General features: G+C 33.1%; 1 protein-coding gene across 1 annotated transcript; it reads left to right on the top strand.

Annotated features, from left to right (window-relative positions):
• Positions 1–10,467: 10,467 nt before the first annotated feature.
• LOC110108704 (homeobox-leucine zipper protein HOX15-like) lies at positions 10,468–11,763 on the top strand. The gene is made up of 2 exons (XM_020839462.2): positions 10,468–10,853; positions 11,523–11,763. The coding sequence occupies exons 1-2, from the start codon at positions 10,468–10,470 to the stop codon at positions 11,761–11,763; spliced, it is 627 nt and encodes a 208-aa protein (XP_020695121.1).
• Positions 11,764–18,876: the final 7,113 nt, after the last annotated feature.

Genomic DNA, 18,876 nt, shown 5'->3' with positions numbered 1-18,876 from the left:
TCCATTTTAAATGTATGTTATAATTATTTTGAATTTAGTGCTTGTCCATCATGTTAATATATGATAAGTGAGAACTCTTGGGCTATATATTGTAATTATTATACCAATAAAATAATTTATAGTATTTATTTTATATAAATTATATTTTCTATCTTCATAAATCTTCTTACATCTTCACTCTATCAATTCTTCTTATCAGAATTTTATATATTTATAGTCTCTCTAAATCTCAATAATACTCTTAATATAATTAATCATCTTTTCTCTCAACAAAAAAAAAAAAAAAAAAATGTTTCTCCCTTATTAATCCATCTTTAAATATTAATAATTTTTCATCATTATGATTTTTTTATTTTAGCCTACTGACATGACTTCTTCTGATTTGGTATATTAATAATTTAAAATATAAAATCATAGCAATTATCCTATGTAATGTTGTCAATTGTTCTCCTAGAATCACCAAATAAAGTTGGGAAAATTTTTTTCCTTCTTCTAAGTAGTATAAGTTGTAATAGTTCAACAATTTTTTTCTTCTAAAATTTTATGTTTTGAATTAAATCCTAACGCAGCTTGAGGTGCATAAGCAATGATCCTATTCGAATTTTTTTCTTCGGTAATTATGTTATTGAAATTCTATTTAATAATCGAATTAATTGAAATAAATTTACCTTCTATCTATTGATTTATTATTATTCTTACCTTATTTATATCGTTAATCTTGTGAACATCAATAACATATAATGCTCCTCAATATTCTTGGATTTCTCTTTTCTATTTAGTTTCTTGTAAGCGAGTAATTTTTTTTCTTTTTTCTTTTTATTATGGTGTTGTCCATCAATTGTACTATTTTCACATCAAAATTCTCAAATTTCATGCGGTAAATTTAATCTTAGATTTATGCTTCATTTGGGACAGCTTTCTTATTGCTTTTTAAAATGATTTTTTAAGTACAAAAATTTTTAATTCAAGAAATTTTGTATTAGAAAGCTGTTTTAGAAAGCAGTAAAAAAGCCGTCCCAAACGAAACCTTAGTGATAATCATATCTTGCTTACTATTCATCATAATAGGGTAAATTTGTGGTGTGTCAACTAAGGGTGACATTTTAGCCCATTTTTATTTACTTTTTACCCTAATCAATTAAGTTGAATTGTACTAATCCATCAAGTGTTAGAAGGATACCTAATTAAATATATGGCATAGCATTCAAAAATATTAAATTCCATAATGGTTTAACTTCCACAATACATGCCCTCACAAAATCTAGCAATATAATTGGGAATGCTTTCATAAGTTTCCCATCCAAAATCTTCTTGAGAAGATGAATTAACTCACAATAGCTCCTATCAATAGGCTTTTTTGGGAGAATCCTAAATATTAATCTTAAATGAAATTAAAGATATATAGATATCATACATTTATTGAAGAAAAATATTATAGATTGATGATGAATCAAATGAGCATTATAAGAAAAATCAACTTCGAGATATTTATCAATGATAATGCATGACATTATAGCTACTTCAATATTTAATGTATCTTTAATTCATCTTTTGGGAGCAATAACTATTCTAAAAAATAATTATCTTGGCTCTCATAAAAGGGATCAATTGAGCTTTAGAGATTGCTAGTTAGCTTACTAAATTCATGTAAGCATTCATATTCTTAGAGACATCAATGTACTCAATCTTTATAAGCTAGTAAATATTTTCCTCTAAACACCTCATAGTAGGCATTAGTCATAAGCCCAAACTACTTAAAAATATTTTTTATATTGTTATTTTGTTCCATCACCATATTTTTCTTTAATCACCTCATATAATTTTTAGTCATCATTCTTAAACAGTACCCCATATATAGTTATTTTTCTCCTGTTCATTATATTCTTTGAGCATGAAAAACTTAAATTTATCTCTTATTAATCAAGAGAAAACTTGTTTCATTCACATTTTTTTATCTTATTTCTAGGAAAGTTAGTTATACTTTCAAAATAAATAATGTTATATGTTATAAATTCATAAAACTTATGTTCATTTCAAGTCTAATGCAATCAACTCTAAGTTTCATCTCACTGAGCGATCGTATTGCAATACATTTGTTCACAAGCAAATGAAAATTTGATTTTATAAGATCATTCAACAAATAGTACTTGTCTTACTAACATAATCAATGTTGCTCTTAATACCAACTTGCTTCTATTACCACACCATTAAAACATCCCCATAAGAATAAAGTCATAGTTAATGATGTTATGCTAACTCTATCTATTTCAATTACATAATCTAGGAGTACAAAACAAAACTCCTATTTTACTTCTAAGGTTCTAGAAGAACTTTTTCCATGAAACTGTATAGATCTTCTAGTCAAGACATACAGGTGGACTGCTAACCTCACTGATCACTTGGATAAGCTCAAGATTATTTTTTCCACAAAATATTTGAAGTGCTATCAACTCTACAGTATCCCACCACCTTCAATGATTATACATGAAGGTGCTTCGACAGCTTGCCCACATTGAATATAAACTCCTTTGACGAGTTCTCTCACTTATTAATGGCATTTTTTTTCCTTTCAGAGGGACTAATGAATACATCTTAGTCTCTTATATACTAAGTTGAAAGAGGGGGATAACTTGCGAAATTATATGACCATATCCAATAAAGTTTATCATGAGGTCATATATAATTAAAATGACGTTTTACTTTATCTTTGAATTTTGTATATGAAATTTTAAGTTCTCATGGGTGAAGAACCGTTCCAATAGCATGAATATCCTATTAAAGAATTTGACACAATTTTAAGTGTTGAATAATTTGAATTTGAGTTTAAATATCCCAAAAACAAACTAATTTCTTATTCTTTTAGTAAGATGAACCATTACAAATAGCAAAAATATTTATTCTCAACCTCATAAAAAATTCAAGAAGATTAATCTCTAATTATGAAAGTTTGTTCTTGAGAGTCAGTCACATGTCAATGCTAGGAGTCATAAATTAATTGTAACTGCTACAATATACTTTGAGATGTTTTACCTCATCTTAATTTTCTAAGTTTAATATTTATGATTGTGACTCAAAATAATGAACTTTAAGTGTGCAAGTCGAAAAAAGAAGTCAATAGTGGGTTATGATAAGACCAACTGATGGAGGCATTTGGTGGCAAGATTAGTATGTTGAAAATTATGTGAATTTTGTGGTTATGGAATTAAGATGAGGTGGTGAACAGAATGGAGGATTTTGATTGCCGCTAAGCTACTGAGAGGTAGCTTAATATGAGGTAGCTAAGAGGGGGAACCTATGGACATTTGAAGGATTTGGATGATAGGTAAGGCTTGAACAAGGTTTGTCTAGAAGAGGCTAATAGGTGGGAAGGTGTTAAATATGTTGGTAAAAGGATGGTATAAAATGTTGATGTAGAGGAAATGGGTTGTCTTGATTTCAGATGAGTGAAACCCAAGTGCTCCAAGGGAGCCTTACATGGGTGAGCAATGAGTTTGGGGAATTATTTATTGAAATGGAAGGGGAGGTTTGAGGAATACAATGGTGTGAGAATGAAGTTAGAATTATATACAATGGTGGTAGAAATGTAAAAATATATAAATGAAATAAAACTTAATTCTTGATAAAAATTGTGATTATTTATAAGCCACTAAGCTTTCAACCTTGGATTATACCATTAAATAAGAATCCATCAATGAAGATGAACTTTGATTTTCATTCAACCAAAAATGATAATTACAAAAAGAATTTCTTCCAATATTTGGAGTACTTCCACTTTGTGGTGGAAAATCATGATTTTTTTGTTACCTATATTAATATAAAAGGCATGGACAAAAATTATGAATGTATTTTTCTTATATATATTCATTCCATATTCATTTCCATTCATTTTTTTAGTTTTCCTCCTCACATGTTTCCAATCTAGTAAGAACTTTTTGATTTTGGGCTCCTCTCTAGGACCCTCATTTAGACTTTTTGGGATTTAGTCATGCTTATCCTAGTTCCATCATGACTACATCCCTCTTCTTTCCACCCTTTTCACTACTTTTATTCCACCCCAAGATGTTAATGGTCAAGGACTCCTCACCATTAAAAAAAAAAAAAACTCTAACATAGTGTTTTGGACCAATGTAGCAAGATTAACTTATCGTGATCTCCATAATGCATCATCATTATCATTAAACTACCAAAATTATCCTCATTCCACATAGTCAAGGAGGGATTAATTATTTTTAAACATAAAGTCCTACCGCATGCTATGTCAAGAATGATTTATTTCTATAAAACGTTTCAAAAATTATATATATTTTTTTTATTTTTTTTCAAGGATTTTTAATTGGCGAGAATTATAGTTTTCAATCAAAGAAACTAATCTGGTCACTATATTCTAAATATAATATACATATTTTCACCCCCAAAATAATAAGGGCATGCCATGCTACTATAAGTACTCAAACAAGATAATATTTTTTATGTAGGAAAATCACTAATGATTAACATGACATTAACTCATATTTAAATTTTATATTGTACTTACCATAAGTAACCACTCCATTCTACAACATTTTTAGCTTATAAATCAATGGCCTTAAAAATAATTTAAATTTTTTTATACATTTTTACATTGAAAGATTCAAAATTTTAAGTTATATATAATAAAAAGCATTGGCCAACATGCATATTAAATGATTACATCCATCATTACAATTTCGAAGTCAACATTATAAACCTCTAAAATAAATGATGGATGTCTATGATTGACGTTATCACAAATTTCTCCATCATATAGATGTGCCAAAACTCCCTTAAGATGTTTTTTTATAGCATATCAAATCATACTTCCTACAATCTTCTCTAAACTTAGGGTTAATGACATTCAACAAAGCACTCTCTATAAGGTACATCTTTGTATTGATTATCTAAATCTTGATTTAGCTTGGATTGCAAAATATTATGATAAATGAATTTTATATTAAAAAAAATTCATATAATTTTTTTTTTTTTTTTTGAGAAATAATAATAATAATAATAATAATAATAATAAAATGATTAATATTCAAATACATCTCATGATGTCAGTTAAAAATAAGTGCTTTTTAATTAATGGTTTATCTTGGGAGTACAACATTGAATAATTTTTTTGGATAATTTATTGGACCATTTGGTTCAAAATCACCAAATCAGTTTGACCATTAGTCAAATTTCTGTCTCTAGGTCAATCTTAGCTGGTCTCATGATCACTTATAATTGCATGTGCATGTGATTTAACTAATGAGAAAAAAATGAAGCTAATATCACCAATTAAGTTTATGATCAATTAAGGTTAAGCTTGAAAGAATATAAATTGAATTAATAAGAAGTGCTTACGACATTTGCAGAAATTGGCTACATGCCCAAGTAAATGCAAGAAACTAGTCAAGTAAATACATCACTGAGGTTAACAATGGCCATCCCACTACACGAAAAATGCTAATTTCCGGCTGATTTTTTAGCATAAACAAATCCGGTAAAAATTTCGGCAAATTTCCGATGGAATATTTCTACCGGATTTCTAACGGAATTTAAATTTTCTGAAAAATTATTATTATAAATATTTAAAATAATTAATTTAGTTAAATTAAATTAATTAAATTATTATTATTATTATGTTAATTTAACTAGTTAAAATAAATAAATTAAGTAATCTAATAGACATTGTTAAACATATTAAATAATCTGAACATAGTATGCATTAAATATAGCTTGAAAATAAAATTAAACTAGTCAAACCCAAACATCAAATGTTGACACTTTTTCTGGACTTTAGCCTGAAGTTATAGAGAGCTTAAAAATTTCTATTGCCCCATCTAATGACAAGTGCCAACAACCATCACTATAAATCGTCATCACCCAACCATCATTATGTGATCATTATCACACGATCATTATTGTGAAATTGTCATAGTCCAATCATCATTACTTAATTATTATCACCTGATCAAGCCTGACCAATATTTTTCCAACTATCATTGTACAATAATCATTATCAATCTATTATCAAATGACCATCTTAGTATAATTATTTTAATACGATTATCATCTATTAACTTTCGCCTCCGCCCTAACTACTTCTCTAGAGTTATCTGATATAGCCACAAGAGATAAAGCTAGTAACCTAAACTTTGTAATTCCATCCTCTCTGATGAATGGAAGAATAGGCTTTTATAACATCATATATATCATACTATTTTAATGAGTTAGGCCTTATGATTTTTTTTAGTGCTTTAGGAAAAAACTCTAATGTTTTTTTTATGAATTTTATTTATTTTTTTATGCAGGATTTCTGTATAAATTTAAGGCATAAAATCCTCCTTTCACGGCCAGTAATATTTTAGCATGCAATAAGTGTAAATGATCAATCATAATGTTTCATAGTTTTAATGCTTATAGTTTCAACATACTTAAGATTTGGAAAAGTTAGGCTGCTTTTATGGCTAGGGTTTTTCTTCCTCTTTGCTCCGTGGCCGCCCTGTGGGTAATCACTTTCTAATTTCTCTTGAGTTTTTTTTTTCGCTTTCTCTCCCTTGTTCATTTTCCTGGTGGCTATGGCTGTTAATCAGCTCATTAACCCCGATTTTGTGGACTGTAAGGGCAAAACACACTCTTTTCGAGAGGCTCTGTCTTGGTCTTCTTCTCTGTCGGAATTTCCTAATCTCAAAATCACCTCTTGTAATGACATTCCTTCTCTTTGGATTTATGATGCCGAAATGTTGGCCTTGGCTGCTCCATTTGAGTTTGCGTTGGTTGGAAAGTCTACTAGTCGGTGTCCGTCGCTTGATTCGATTCGTAAATTTTTTTCTAGCTTAAATTAAATGGTGATTTTTCTGTTATTGTGCTTAACTCTAAGAACAATTTGATTAAGCTGATGAATGACCTAGACTATTATAAGATTTTTTTTCTCACCATTCTTACTTTTTTAACAATTGCTATATTAAGTTGTTTAAGTGGTCACCCCAATTTGACATCAATGTTGAGTCCCATGTCACCCCTATATAAGTTTCTTTCCCTAATTTGCGTCCGCACCTTTTCTCCCCTCATGAGTTTCATGGTTTTGGCTCTCTGTTTGGTCGTTCGTTGCGTACTGATATTGCTACTTCTTTTGGGACTAAGCCCTCGATAGCCCACATTCTTGTTGAGTTAGACATTACTAAGCAATTTTCGGACAATGTGTGGATTGGTTCAGAGAAGTTGAGTTATATCCAACAGGTGGAGATGGAAGAGTTTCCTTTTTATTGTTCTCATTGCAAAGTGTTAGGTCATTCTATGCTGGTTGCCTGATTTTACATCCTCATTTAGTTGTTAAGGCCGCTCTTCCTACGGTTTCTGTTGAAGTTCTTCCTGAGCATCTTTTAGTTTTTTCTACGGGTAATTTTATTGTTCTGAGGTTAATTTACATGTTAGTGTTCCTCCTGTATGTGAGACATTTTTTCCTGCTGGGCCTATAGCCCTGTCTCCTGCTGTGGTTGATCTTATGAATGGTAATGATGTTTCTAACTTAGTTTGTTTGGGTAATACTAATGATGTGACTAATGGTGCTTTACTGTCCAATCATTCACCTAGGGGTGTTTCTACTCTTATGGCTGTTGAAAGTTCAAAGGAGGAGAATATTATTGCCTGTGAGGTTAATAGGGTAGTTGAGCAGGAAATATCTAGTGATTCGGCACATGCTGTTTCTCCTCTTAACTCTCATGATTTGGCTTTGACTGTAGCGCATGTGCGTTAGGATTGTTCTCTTGTTGCTTACGATGTGGACCCTTTGGTTTGTACCCCGGTGGCGTCTCCTATTCAATTGGCTGGCCAACTTGTTGAGGTCCCTGTGAATTTAATTTCACTTGATGTGTTGGTTTCCCATGTGGGCGTAAGCTCGAGAGGAAGTGTTAGGATCCAAATAGATTGGCTTGAGTGCTCTTCCCTATCCTCTTCTGAGGTTGAAGAAGTGGAATGTTTTGATCAACAAGATACTGTGCGAGATAAAAATGTTTGGGTTGGTAAACGTAGAAAGCATAAATCCAAAAAATAGCCTTATTTTGTGGTTTGCTTGGTGGTTGTTGTTTTGGTGCTGATGTTATACCTTTGTTGGCAACTTTTCTGCTGCTGCCTCTTTGGTTTTAATCTGTTTTATTTGGGCGATGGTGTGGCTTGGGCTCACCACTCGGGATCTGTGGTTTGTTGGCAACCTTTGGTGGTGTTTATTTGGACTTCTCTCTTCGGTGATGGCTGTTTTTTGGCTTTGGTGGTATGTTGCATTCTCACTCCTCTGGATGGTATGTGCCTGGATTCGGTGTGGTTGGTAGCCTTTGCAAATTACTGAGCCCGTTGGCCTTTGCTGCCTTGTTTATCTTCTCGCCCTCCCGAATTGTAATCTTTCCATGTATTTGGCTTTTTTTTCTGGTCTGATCTTTGATGTACTTGTCTTTAACTAATGGAATAAATTATATTCTTTGAAAAAAAAAAGTTTCAACATACTTTTTTTGTTTTCTTATAAACTAATTTAATGGGCATTTACATACAAACCACATTTTTTTTTAATTTTTTTTTTTTTTATATATGTCAAACACCTAAATTTTGATGTTTACTTATATAATATTTTAATGCCTCGACTATATCAAAAAATGCATGAAAAGATGTAATTCACTTTAGAAAAGTTGACATTAGTGAAATTTTTTATGTGATTTAAGGATTTGAGTTTTATACAAGTAAATATCAAAGTTTAAGTATTAGATATATAAATACATAGGAAAAATGTGGTATATATGTAAATTCCTTATATTTGAAATTCTTCTAAATATTTTGAATTTATTCTTCTAGATTCAGTACACATCATAATTTAGTAATCTATTATTTGCAAAATGAGAATAACCAACAAAGGGTTACCATCTCCACCAAGTTGTTGTAAAGTAACCACAAAACATTTATGAAGCTCTGATGACTATTTTGTTGGAATGTGTTATCATGAAATCATGGGTTTGACAAAAGAAATCCAAAACTCAAGTCATATATTGGGCTCTGGAATGTGGTCAATGAAGTGGGTTTAGGTCGAGAGATCAATATGTGCATATGCGGCTAGAGCTTAGGGGTGCCAGAACGGGTTAATGGGTCGGGTTCAAGTCCGACTCAAAATTGTCCCAATTGGAATCTAGTCAATCTAAATCCAACCCGTTTAATAAATAGGTAAAAAATGCGGACATGAACCCAACATGCTAGCAACCTGAATGACTTGAATCTCACTCGATAACCCGTTTTGATTTAAAAAAAAAAAAAATCAAACTTTTGACTAACAGATTTTTGGTCAATTAATTAAAAAGAATGAAATAAAATAATAATGTGGCCAAGATGATCTTATTCTTCTATAACAATAAAGAGAAAATTGTGAAAGGAAAAATTGGGCTACAATATCCTTACTCATCTTTAACCAACCTAAATTTTCAAATCATTAAATTTATTTTAAAATAAATACAATAAAAATTAATTAATTAATCATATATTAATTTCTTTAAAAAATCTAATAACTAAAAATTAATACTAATTAACAACAAATCATTATTTCATGATTACCTATACCCAAAATTTCTCCACCATTAAATTCTTAGGTTGATTAAGACTTTGTGTAACAAAACCGTTTGTCCAAAGCTTTGAGCATCAATAAATGCTCATTTTGGCCGTTCCGTAACCAAAAAGTTTGAACACCGCGTGAGTAATTAAAATTAATTACGTTATAATTATAATTTATTTTTATTAATTTAACTATTTTTCTTGTTTTTTCTTTAATTTTTTTGTTAGTGCAAATAATTGGTTATCTTTGACCGCGGTCAAAATAAGAATTGCATGTTCGAACTCCAAGACATCATACTTTGATTTATCTTCTAATTATAATTAATAAAGTTACTCATAATTTTATTCTAACGTAAATTACAATTGAATTATTTTCCATCTTTAATCTCATAAAAAAACATTAATTATCTTAATTAATTCCTTAATACCAGTCATTAAAAATAAAAAAATAATTATTTATCACTAAACGCATAGCATGAATAAGACGCATATGATGAATTAACACCAATAGAACCTTCAGGCATCATAATCATGCATGCGAACTAATTATTTTTCATAAAGCAATCTTCTTTAAACGGATGGGCTATTAATGTCTTAATTAATTTACTGCTACCAAATTTCTCACAAACCGACAAGTTCAGGAAATTTGCTCCCCCGCCATGAAACTCCCCGGAAAGCTTCGTTTCCTTTGACGACTTCTTCTCCCCATTCCATTTTTCTTGGTCCATCATTCTCTCTATCTCTCTCTCTCTCTCTTCTTTAAAGCACCAAAAACTCCCCTCTCCTCTCCTCTGCATAAGTTACTAAGGCTCTTATTTAACCTGCTCACCTTCGCAAAAGAGCTCAGCAGAAAAAAATTATATCTTTCTACTATCTGCAATGGGAGAAGAAGAGATGTGTGACACAACGCTCGGCTTGGGGATAGGGAAAGGGGGGTACAAGGAGGGAAAAGGAAGGCGTTGTGAGGCTGATCCGACGGTCAGGCTTCATCTCTGGTTCCCTAGTTGTCCGAAGAAGGAAATAGAAGAAGAAGTGGAAGAGGAGAGGAAGCAGAGATTAACAAAGAGTAAAAGCGAGGATGATGATGATAACAAGTTGCATGGAGCGAGGAAGAAGCTCCGTTTGAATCCGGAGCAATCTAGCATGCTCGAGGAAAGCTTTCGAGCTCATAACACTCTTACATCTCTTCAGAAAGAAGAGCTGGCTCAGAAGCTTGGTCTTTTTCCCCGGCAAGTCGAAGTCTGGTTCCAAAACAGGAGGGCTAGGTACTTATTTATTCATGATCTGTTCAAATTCATTTGAGTTGCTAAGGGCTCTTTGTGATGATGGCTCTTTGTTTTCATTTTTTTTCCTTAAACAAAAATATGTTTGATTTATGCTTCTTTTTGTTATTTTTTTTTTGAAAACAAATGAAGTTGCCTTTGGAAATATTTCAAAAAATATTTTGAGATTCTCCGAAATTATCTTTCTTTATTAGATTTAAATGAGAATTTGACTCTTAACAATAAATAAGAAAGAAATTAAATGATTCATATAGCCAATCGATCACATGTAGTGGGATAAAAGCTTGATTTTGTTGTACTCGGTTCATCTTCTGTTGTTTTAGGTTATCGGTCACCATCTTCATCGTCCACCATCACTATTTTATGCAGAATTCAATAAAAATAATGATCACATCTTTTTGTTGACAATAGTTGCATGAGCAATCAAGTTATATATCTATTTTGTTCATCTCATGCATTCAGTGCTTGCATGCTCATATGTGTGATGGAATGTTCAGTACTCCAAGAATTATAATAATTTGACCTGTCAAGAATGATGTGATTCAGATTGAAAAAGAGTATTTTTAGTCTTAAAATGATAACAATTGAGATAAAATATAAGTAAATTACTTGACTTTAATTTTTATCTTTTTTTCTGATTTGTATATACAGAACTAAGCTGAAGCAAACAGAAGTGGACTGCGAGGTACTGAGGACCTGGTGTGAGAATCTAAGGGATGAGAACAGGAGGCTGAGAATGGAGTTACAGGAGCTCAGGTTCTATACTGAGGTGTCCAAAGTTGAAGAAACAAGAGTTTGTTCATCATGCGAGGAGCTTATGTCTGTGGAGGAGAAGGGAGGAGGCTTTGTTCTGGGGAAGAAGAGGGCTAGGGTTCTTCAGCTTTGCAATTAGTTATAGATGGCCCAATCTTTGCACGATATTTGATGCATTTATTCAAAGAGAGGAGGTTGGTGTCTGTGTAAATATGGTAATTACTGGGAAAATTTTTTCATAAAAATATTCTAATGTATTTTAAGTCAAAAAGGGCTTAAGAAACACAGCATCTTATAAATAATATCATAAATTGTATTAATTTCAGCATAAATTTAAGAGCTCTTAAACTTGTTCAGATGCAAATTATGGCTTCATTTTGGATGTTTTTTTATTGCTTTCTAAAGCAACTTTTTTATCATAAAAAATTTTAGTTTAAAAAAATTTTGTAATAAAATATTGCTTTAAGTAATAGTAAGAAATTTGTCATAAATGGAGCCTATGTCTCATTATCTATAGTGCAATAAATTATGATAAGGAATTCATCATAGTGTTTTGGGAAGAAGAGGAGTAAACAACACATTGACAAAACAAGTATAAAAGTAAAAGCAGCAGAAAAGTAATGACATCAGGATTTAGCGTAGAAAATTCAAAGTAGGGGAAAAATCATGGAGCCACACCACTCCAAGAAATTCACTATAAAAATTGAGAGAAATAAGTACATACATCTCTTCTCTCTCACTCTCTCATTGCTTCTCTTCTTACATACACCGTTCTTAATGTCTAATTGCTCAAAATACAAAAGAAAGCAAAGTAAAATAACTCCAATGGACACATCCCTTCAGAAAAATGGGAATGAAATTTTTTAATCATTCTCAAAGCATTGCGGTGCTCAAGCCTCTATTTTGCACCGTTACAACGTCATATCTAGGGCATTGTGGTGCTCTCTGTCGTTCAGAGCTAGGGCACTCGAAAACACACTGCAAGCTTTAAAGTCTGAGACAACAGAATAAATCAGATTGATTAACACAATTGTAATAACCCGTATTTTGACTCCAAATCATAATCCATTTTTACCATAGTATTTTACTTACATAATTTTTTTTTTCGTAATTTTTGGACACCAGTTAAAATCCTTAAGAATTTAATACCTATCGGTACAAATGAGAATTTTAGGACCGTTAGGTGTTTGATTTGCAAACCAATTTTTCAGATATTTTCTAAATAATATATTTTATTTTATGGATATGTTTTTGTAATTTTTAAAATCCTAAAAATAATTTATTTGAATTTTATATTAAGAATTGATTAAATTAACTATTATATTAATATTTATAATTACTTATTTATAAATATCTTAAAGCTTTGAGATTTTATCAAATCCCTTTGTTTCCTCATTATTTCGGCAATAGAGAGTCTTAAGGGAAATGAGAGAGAAATGAGAGGATAGAGAAAGAAAAGCTTGAGATTTGAAGGCCGTGGAGCAATTTTTGTCATACGGGCCAGTTGGGATAATTGCTCGTCTCGTTCTAAGGAACCTTTACCTTAATTCTGATTTCAAAGATTTTATATTTTTGATATTTTCTGATCAAATTTGTGCTTTCGTTTCTTATATTGTGTTACAATTTTTAAATTGAGAAGGAACAAGGGTAAATAGACAAAACAATCAAAATTATATTATTATGGGGGAAAAGTCAACGATAAAAGACCCAAGAGATCGATGCAAGTAGAATACATGGGATTTGGAGATGAGCAGTGATACATTATTAAAAAATTATTTTGATGGGGCAAGAATCTCGAGGATAATTTAAGTTGGAAACTTTCCAAAATTAAATTGGGATAATCTGAACTCTGATTTCAGTAAACTTCTAGTCAAACTTAATGTCTCAAAAATACGAACCCAACGACACCAAAATCATGTCAATTTCAAGGACTCAAAGCGCTATTGGAAGGTTTAAACCACAATTTGGATTACCAAACGGTTTTTAAATGTGACATGCTTATAGTCGAATCGAGCGGCTCGACAAGACAAATCCAACGAGCCCAAGATCGTAAAATTTTAATATCACTAAAACATTCAAATGCCTAATAAACTATCCCTGATCAAGGGATTCAATATCGATCGTCCATCCAAACCACTACCAATTTACCATTGATCTTCCTCATATTTATGGGTCATGCCACTCTATGAAATCTCTAAATAGACCCCTCTTTTCTCATAAAAGGAGACCCCCAAGCAAGGAATCAAGAGAGAGACTGGAGAACGCTCTTGCCTCCTCCCTCCTCGACCACCACCCGGACTTCCGCCAGACCACCACCTGACGTCGGAGTTTTGCCGGACCACCACCCAACGCCATAGTTCTGCCGGATCACCACCAGATGCTAGAGTTCTTCCAGACCACCACTTGATGCAGGAGTTTTTCAGACAACTGTCTGACGTCAGACTTCCATCAGGACCACCGTCTAATGCCGGACTTTCTCCAGAACTCTGCCTGACGTCAAACTTCTGTCGGACCATCGCCCGAAACTGGAGTTAAGTCGAATTACAACCTAATGCTGGATTTTCACCAGACCACAGCCTGACGTCGGAGCTCTGCCAAACCACCATCAGACCATCGTCTGACGTCGAATTTTTGTCGGACCACTACCTAATGCCGGACTTCCATCAGTACCATCGCCTGACGCCGGAGTTCTACTAGACCACCCTCTAACGCTAGAGTTCTTCCACACCACAACACGACATCTGAGTTTTGCTAGACCACCACCTGCGGTCAGAGTTCTTCCAGACCACTGCCCAATGTAGTATTTTGGCCAGACCACCACTTGATGCAGGAGTTCCGCTGAACTTTCATCAAGACCACCGCTTGATGTCAGACTTCCATCATACCACCGCCTGACACTGGACTTCTTTAAGGACCACCTTCTGACGTCGAACTTCCACCAGACCATCGCTCGATGTTGGAGTTCTGCCAAACCACCGCCTAACACTTAAGTTCCACAGGACCACCGCCTGATGTTAGAGTTTTTTCAAACCATCACTAGAACATCGACTGAGGCCCAAACTTTCACCGGACCACTAATAGAAGTCAGAGTTCCACTAGAACACTGAATAACGTCTGGACTTTCGCCTGACCTTCGCCTTATGATTATGATCTTTTTTACCCTCATCTCCTGTCAACTATGGTCCTTCCGACCTCTCTCCTACTACGATCCTTCGAACCTCCATCACTAGATAATGATCTTTCTAATTCCTGTCTCATGCTGACTATAGTCCTTTTGACCTCTATCGCCTATTATAGTTCTTCCGACCTCTATTACAAGATAATAATCATTCTGATTCCTATCTTCTACCGACTATGGTCCTTCTGACCTCTGTGGCCTACTACGGTCCTTCCTACCTCCATAACTATGCAGAAAAGATATGGGCTTAAGGGAAGATGTTAACAATGGTTTTCTTTATGCATAGATGGGGCTCTTGAGGGTTTTTTCCCCTCCTCTTCAGAGCTTAGGCAGGGTTGTCCCTTAAGCCCATATCTTTTCTGCATAGTTATGGATGCATTTTCTTGTATGCTTGATTGTAATGATAATAGCTTTGAAGCTCTATCTATTGGGGATCATAGGCTCTCCCACCTTATGTATGATGATGATTTGATTATATTTGGGAAAGCTGATATATCAATAACTGTGAGAGTCTTACCCAAATTCATAAGGACTTCTCTATGGCTTCGGGTCTGGAAGTAAATTTTGGGAAAAGCTCCTTCATCTTGCCTCCTAACTGTCAAATAGCAGATAATATTTGTTCTATATTTAATATTCCTGCTACCTCTTCTAGCATGAACTATCTTGGGGTACCTCTATCTCCCTACAATCCTAAGCTGTCATGCTACTCTAAGCTGATAGAAAATATTATCCACAAACTCTGGTTGGAAGGCTAAAGCTTTATCTTTTGCTGGCTGGCTTCAATTTCTTAGATACACTATTTGGAATACGATTGCTTACTAGATTCGTGGGGCCATAATACCGAAAACTATTGTTAAGCAAATCGACATGTTATGTGCTAAATTCCTTTATTTTGGTGAGACTCTCAGAAAAAAATTGCATTTAATTTCTTGGAGAAATACTTGTAGACCAAAAGAAGTGGGAGGACTTGGGTTACCTTCCTTGCATTCTCTTCAATTCAGTTTTAACTGCGCTCTCATTATGAGAATTTACAATTCTCATAGCCCTCTGGCTAAGTGGCTGTTTAATATATATGTATCACCTTGGAAGGAGCCTATATCTAAAGCTTCTAAATTTTGGAAAAGTGTTTATATGGATGCCGAATTTGCCAAAGAAAATTTTCATTTTAGGGTATCTCCAAATTCTAGTTTATCCCTCCATTGGGACCAATGGTATAAAGATAAATGCTTATATGAAGTAGCGGAGGCTCAACCCATTCTTAACATCTTCCCTAAGAACACTAAACTATCTATAATTTTGAATGGAAATGGGTGGCACTTGCCTGCTTTAATGCCTGAAGCTGTTGGATATGTTTTTTTTTTATATTCCTGTGCTCCCGGATTCTCAAGATTTCCTATTTTGGGGTACAGGTAATATATACAAACATAGTGTTTATAGGGAGTTTCTTTTTAAAGAATATGCCAAGGTTAATTGGTATCATTTTGTATGGCATAAGCGGTACACTCTTAGATTCTCTTCTTTATCCTTGATGGCTTTAAATGGGGGCATTAAAACTGTTGATATCCTTATAGGAAAGGGGATTAACGTGGATGCCAAATGCTCTTTATGTCACTGCATAAATGAAACTGTCTTGTTAAGAGAGTTGGAATTTGCATGTTTTACATTCTTGCAACTTGTATAGTTTTGATGATTCCAAATATTATTGTTTTATGTGTAGTTATCTCCTAACACTTTTTGAAAGATTTCTTTTTTGCTCTTGTGTGTACTAACATTTTAGGACAATCGAACTCTAAACTATGAAGACTTCAAATCAAATTCAGCATACAATCCTTTATAAAATGAAGTTTTAAATTATTCTTTAAATTGTGTGGGAGTAATTGTAATTGAGTGAATAAACACACACACACTTAAGGAGATCTTACAAAATTTATAATGATCGTACGGGACGAACCTAGTTCGTACAGAACAATCAGGTCAATTATCTCCTAGTAAGAGCAATGCGAACAGGATTTGGAGGAAATTTTTTTAAGTCTTGATCGTTCAGGATGAAATTATTTTTGTCCCAGGACGAGTTAGGCTCTGTAAAAATTTTGTTCAAATGAAATATATAATCGTGTCAGGACGACTTGGGCTATGTAAAAATTTCATCCAGATGAAATCTAAATCGTCCCTGGACAAAATTTTCTCTGTAAAATTTTGTTCAGACGAAATGTATAATCGTGTCAGGACGACTTGGGCTCTATAAAAATTTTGTCCATACGAAATCTAAATCATCCCCGAACGAATTCTTCTCTATAAAAATTTTGTTCAGACGAAATTCATAATTGTGCCAGGACAAGTTGTCCTCTATAAAAATTTCATCCGGACGAAGTCCTGTTCGTCTTAAGAGGATGGGAATCGACTTAAGTAAGTTGGTTACATCCTGTGAAAATTTGGGAACTCACCTATGAAATTACTGTTCGTCTGGACGAACCCAATTCGTACGGGACGATGCTCTTGTACGAATAATTCATACCAATATTCATTAGGATCGTTTCTGACACTTTAAGTAAAATCATTCAGGATGATCCACGATCGTACGAGACGATGTATTTCATGTTAACTTGAATATTTGTAGTTTTTGGATGGTTTTTCTTGTCTCTCCTATATAAGGTCTAATTTTTACTGTCACTCAATCTTTTTGCTCATTGATCTTCGTGCCTATTGAAATAAGAGTCAAGGAGAGAGTGTGAGAGAGCATTCAAAGGAGGATTCCTACCACTGGAGCATGAAGGCTTCGTTTGGTGTTCAAATGTAAGAATCCCTACTTGTGATTTAGGATTTCTTCACTCTTCTCTTTCTTCCTTCTAGATTTCTTGTGAGGAGATCTGTCAAGGAGATCCGGTTCTCTACCGACATTTGGAGAGTGTAAACAAACAAAGGGTTCTCTTCCCACACTAGGATAGTGTGAACAGTCGAAGGGTTCTCTGCCAATACTAGGAGAGTGTGAACAGCCGAAGGGTTCTCTGCCCACACTAGGAGAGTGTGAACAACCGAAGGGTTCTCTGCCCATATTAGGAGAGTGTGAAAGGATGGACGGTTCTCTGCCAATACTGGGGATTTTAAGATATCTGTTAGGAATTCAGAACTTAAGAATTTGGTATCCTAAGTTTAACTCATCATTTGAAATTATTGATTATTCAGATTCTGACTTTGCAGATTGTATGGTGGATAGAAAAAGCACTTCTGGAACATGTCAGTTCATTGAAAATTCATTAGTTTCATGGTCAAGTAGAAAATAAAATTTAGTAGTCCTATCTACTGCTGAAGCTGAATACATTGCATTAGGAAGTTATGTGGCACAAGTACTTTGGTTGAAACAACAGTTGATTGATTTACGATTGACTATAGGCACTATTCTAATTTATTGTGATAACACTAGTGCTATTTGCATTTCTAAAATTCCTATTCAACATTGAAGAACCAAACACATTGACATAAGGCATCATTTCATAAGGGATCATGTTTCCAAGGGAGAAATTGAACTCATTCATGTTACAACTAAAAATCAACTTGTAGACATTTTTATAAAACCTTTAGCTTTCGATACTTTCAGTGCATTAAGAATAAGGCTTGGTATGATTGATTTAAATGATTAAATAAAAATATTTCTTACAACATTGATGTTGGTTTATTAATTAAATTTTTTTATGTGTTTATGATTTTATTTGTGTGATTTTTTCCTTTTAGAGTTTGTGTTTCATCGTTGTTTTTTGTATTTATTTTGTTTTGTTTTGTTTTTGAATTTTAGTTTTTGATTGAGTGCAAAATTAATTTTTTTAAGTCATCATCGTCCGGGATGAAATATTTTTGTACGAGACAATTTGTGTAATGTTTCAAAGTGTCAGATTTTAAGCCGTTTGTATGCAGTTTTCAGTGTTTAATGGTCACTTCGTCTAGACGATCGTTTTGATCGTATGTGACAATTTATTTTTTAATCGACGGGACGAATGAATGAAGCGGTTGAATGGATAAGGTAGTTTTTAATACGAACTTCATACGTACAAACCTTTAGTTCATCTGGACGAACACATG

The sequence above is a fragment of the Dendrobium catenatum genome, unplaced genomic scaffold, assembly GCF_001605985.2.
Source record: "Dendrobium catenatum unplaced genomic scaffold, ASM160598v2 fragScaff_scaffold_390, whole genome shotgun sequence".
NCBI classification, from domain to species: domain Eukaryota; kingdom Viridiplantae; phylum Streptophyta; class Magnoliopsida; order Asparagales; family Orchidaceae; genus Dendrobium; species Dendrobium catenatum.
Note: the sequence above shows the minus strand (reverse complement) of the source record. Positions and strands in the feature narration are given on the sequence as shown.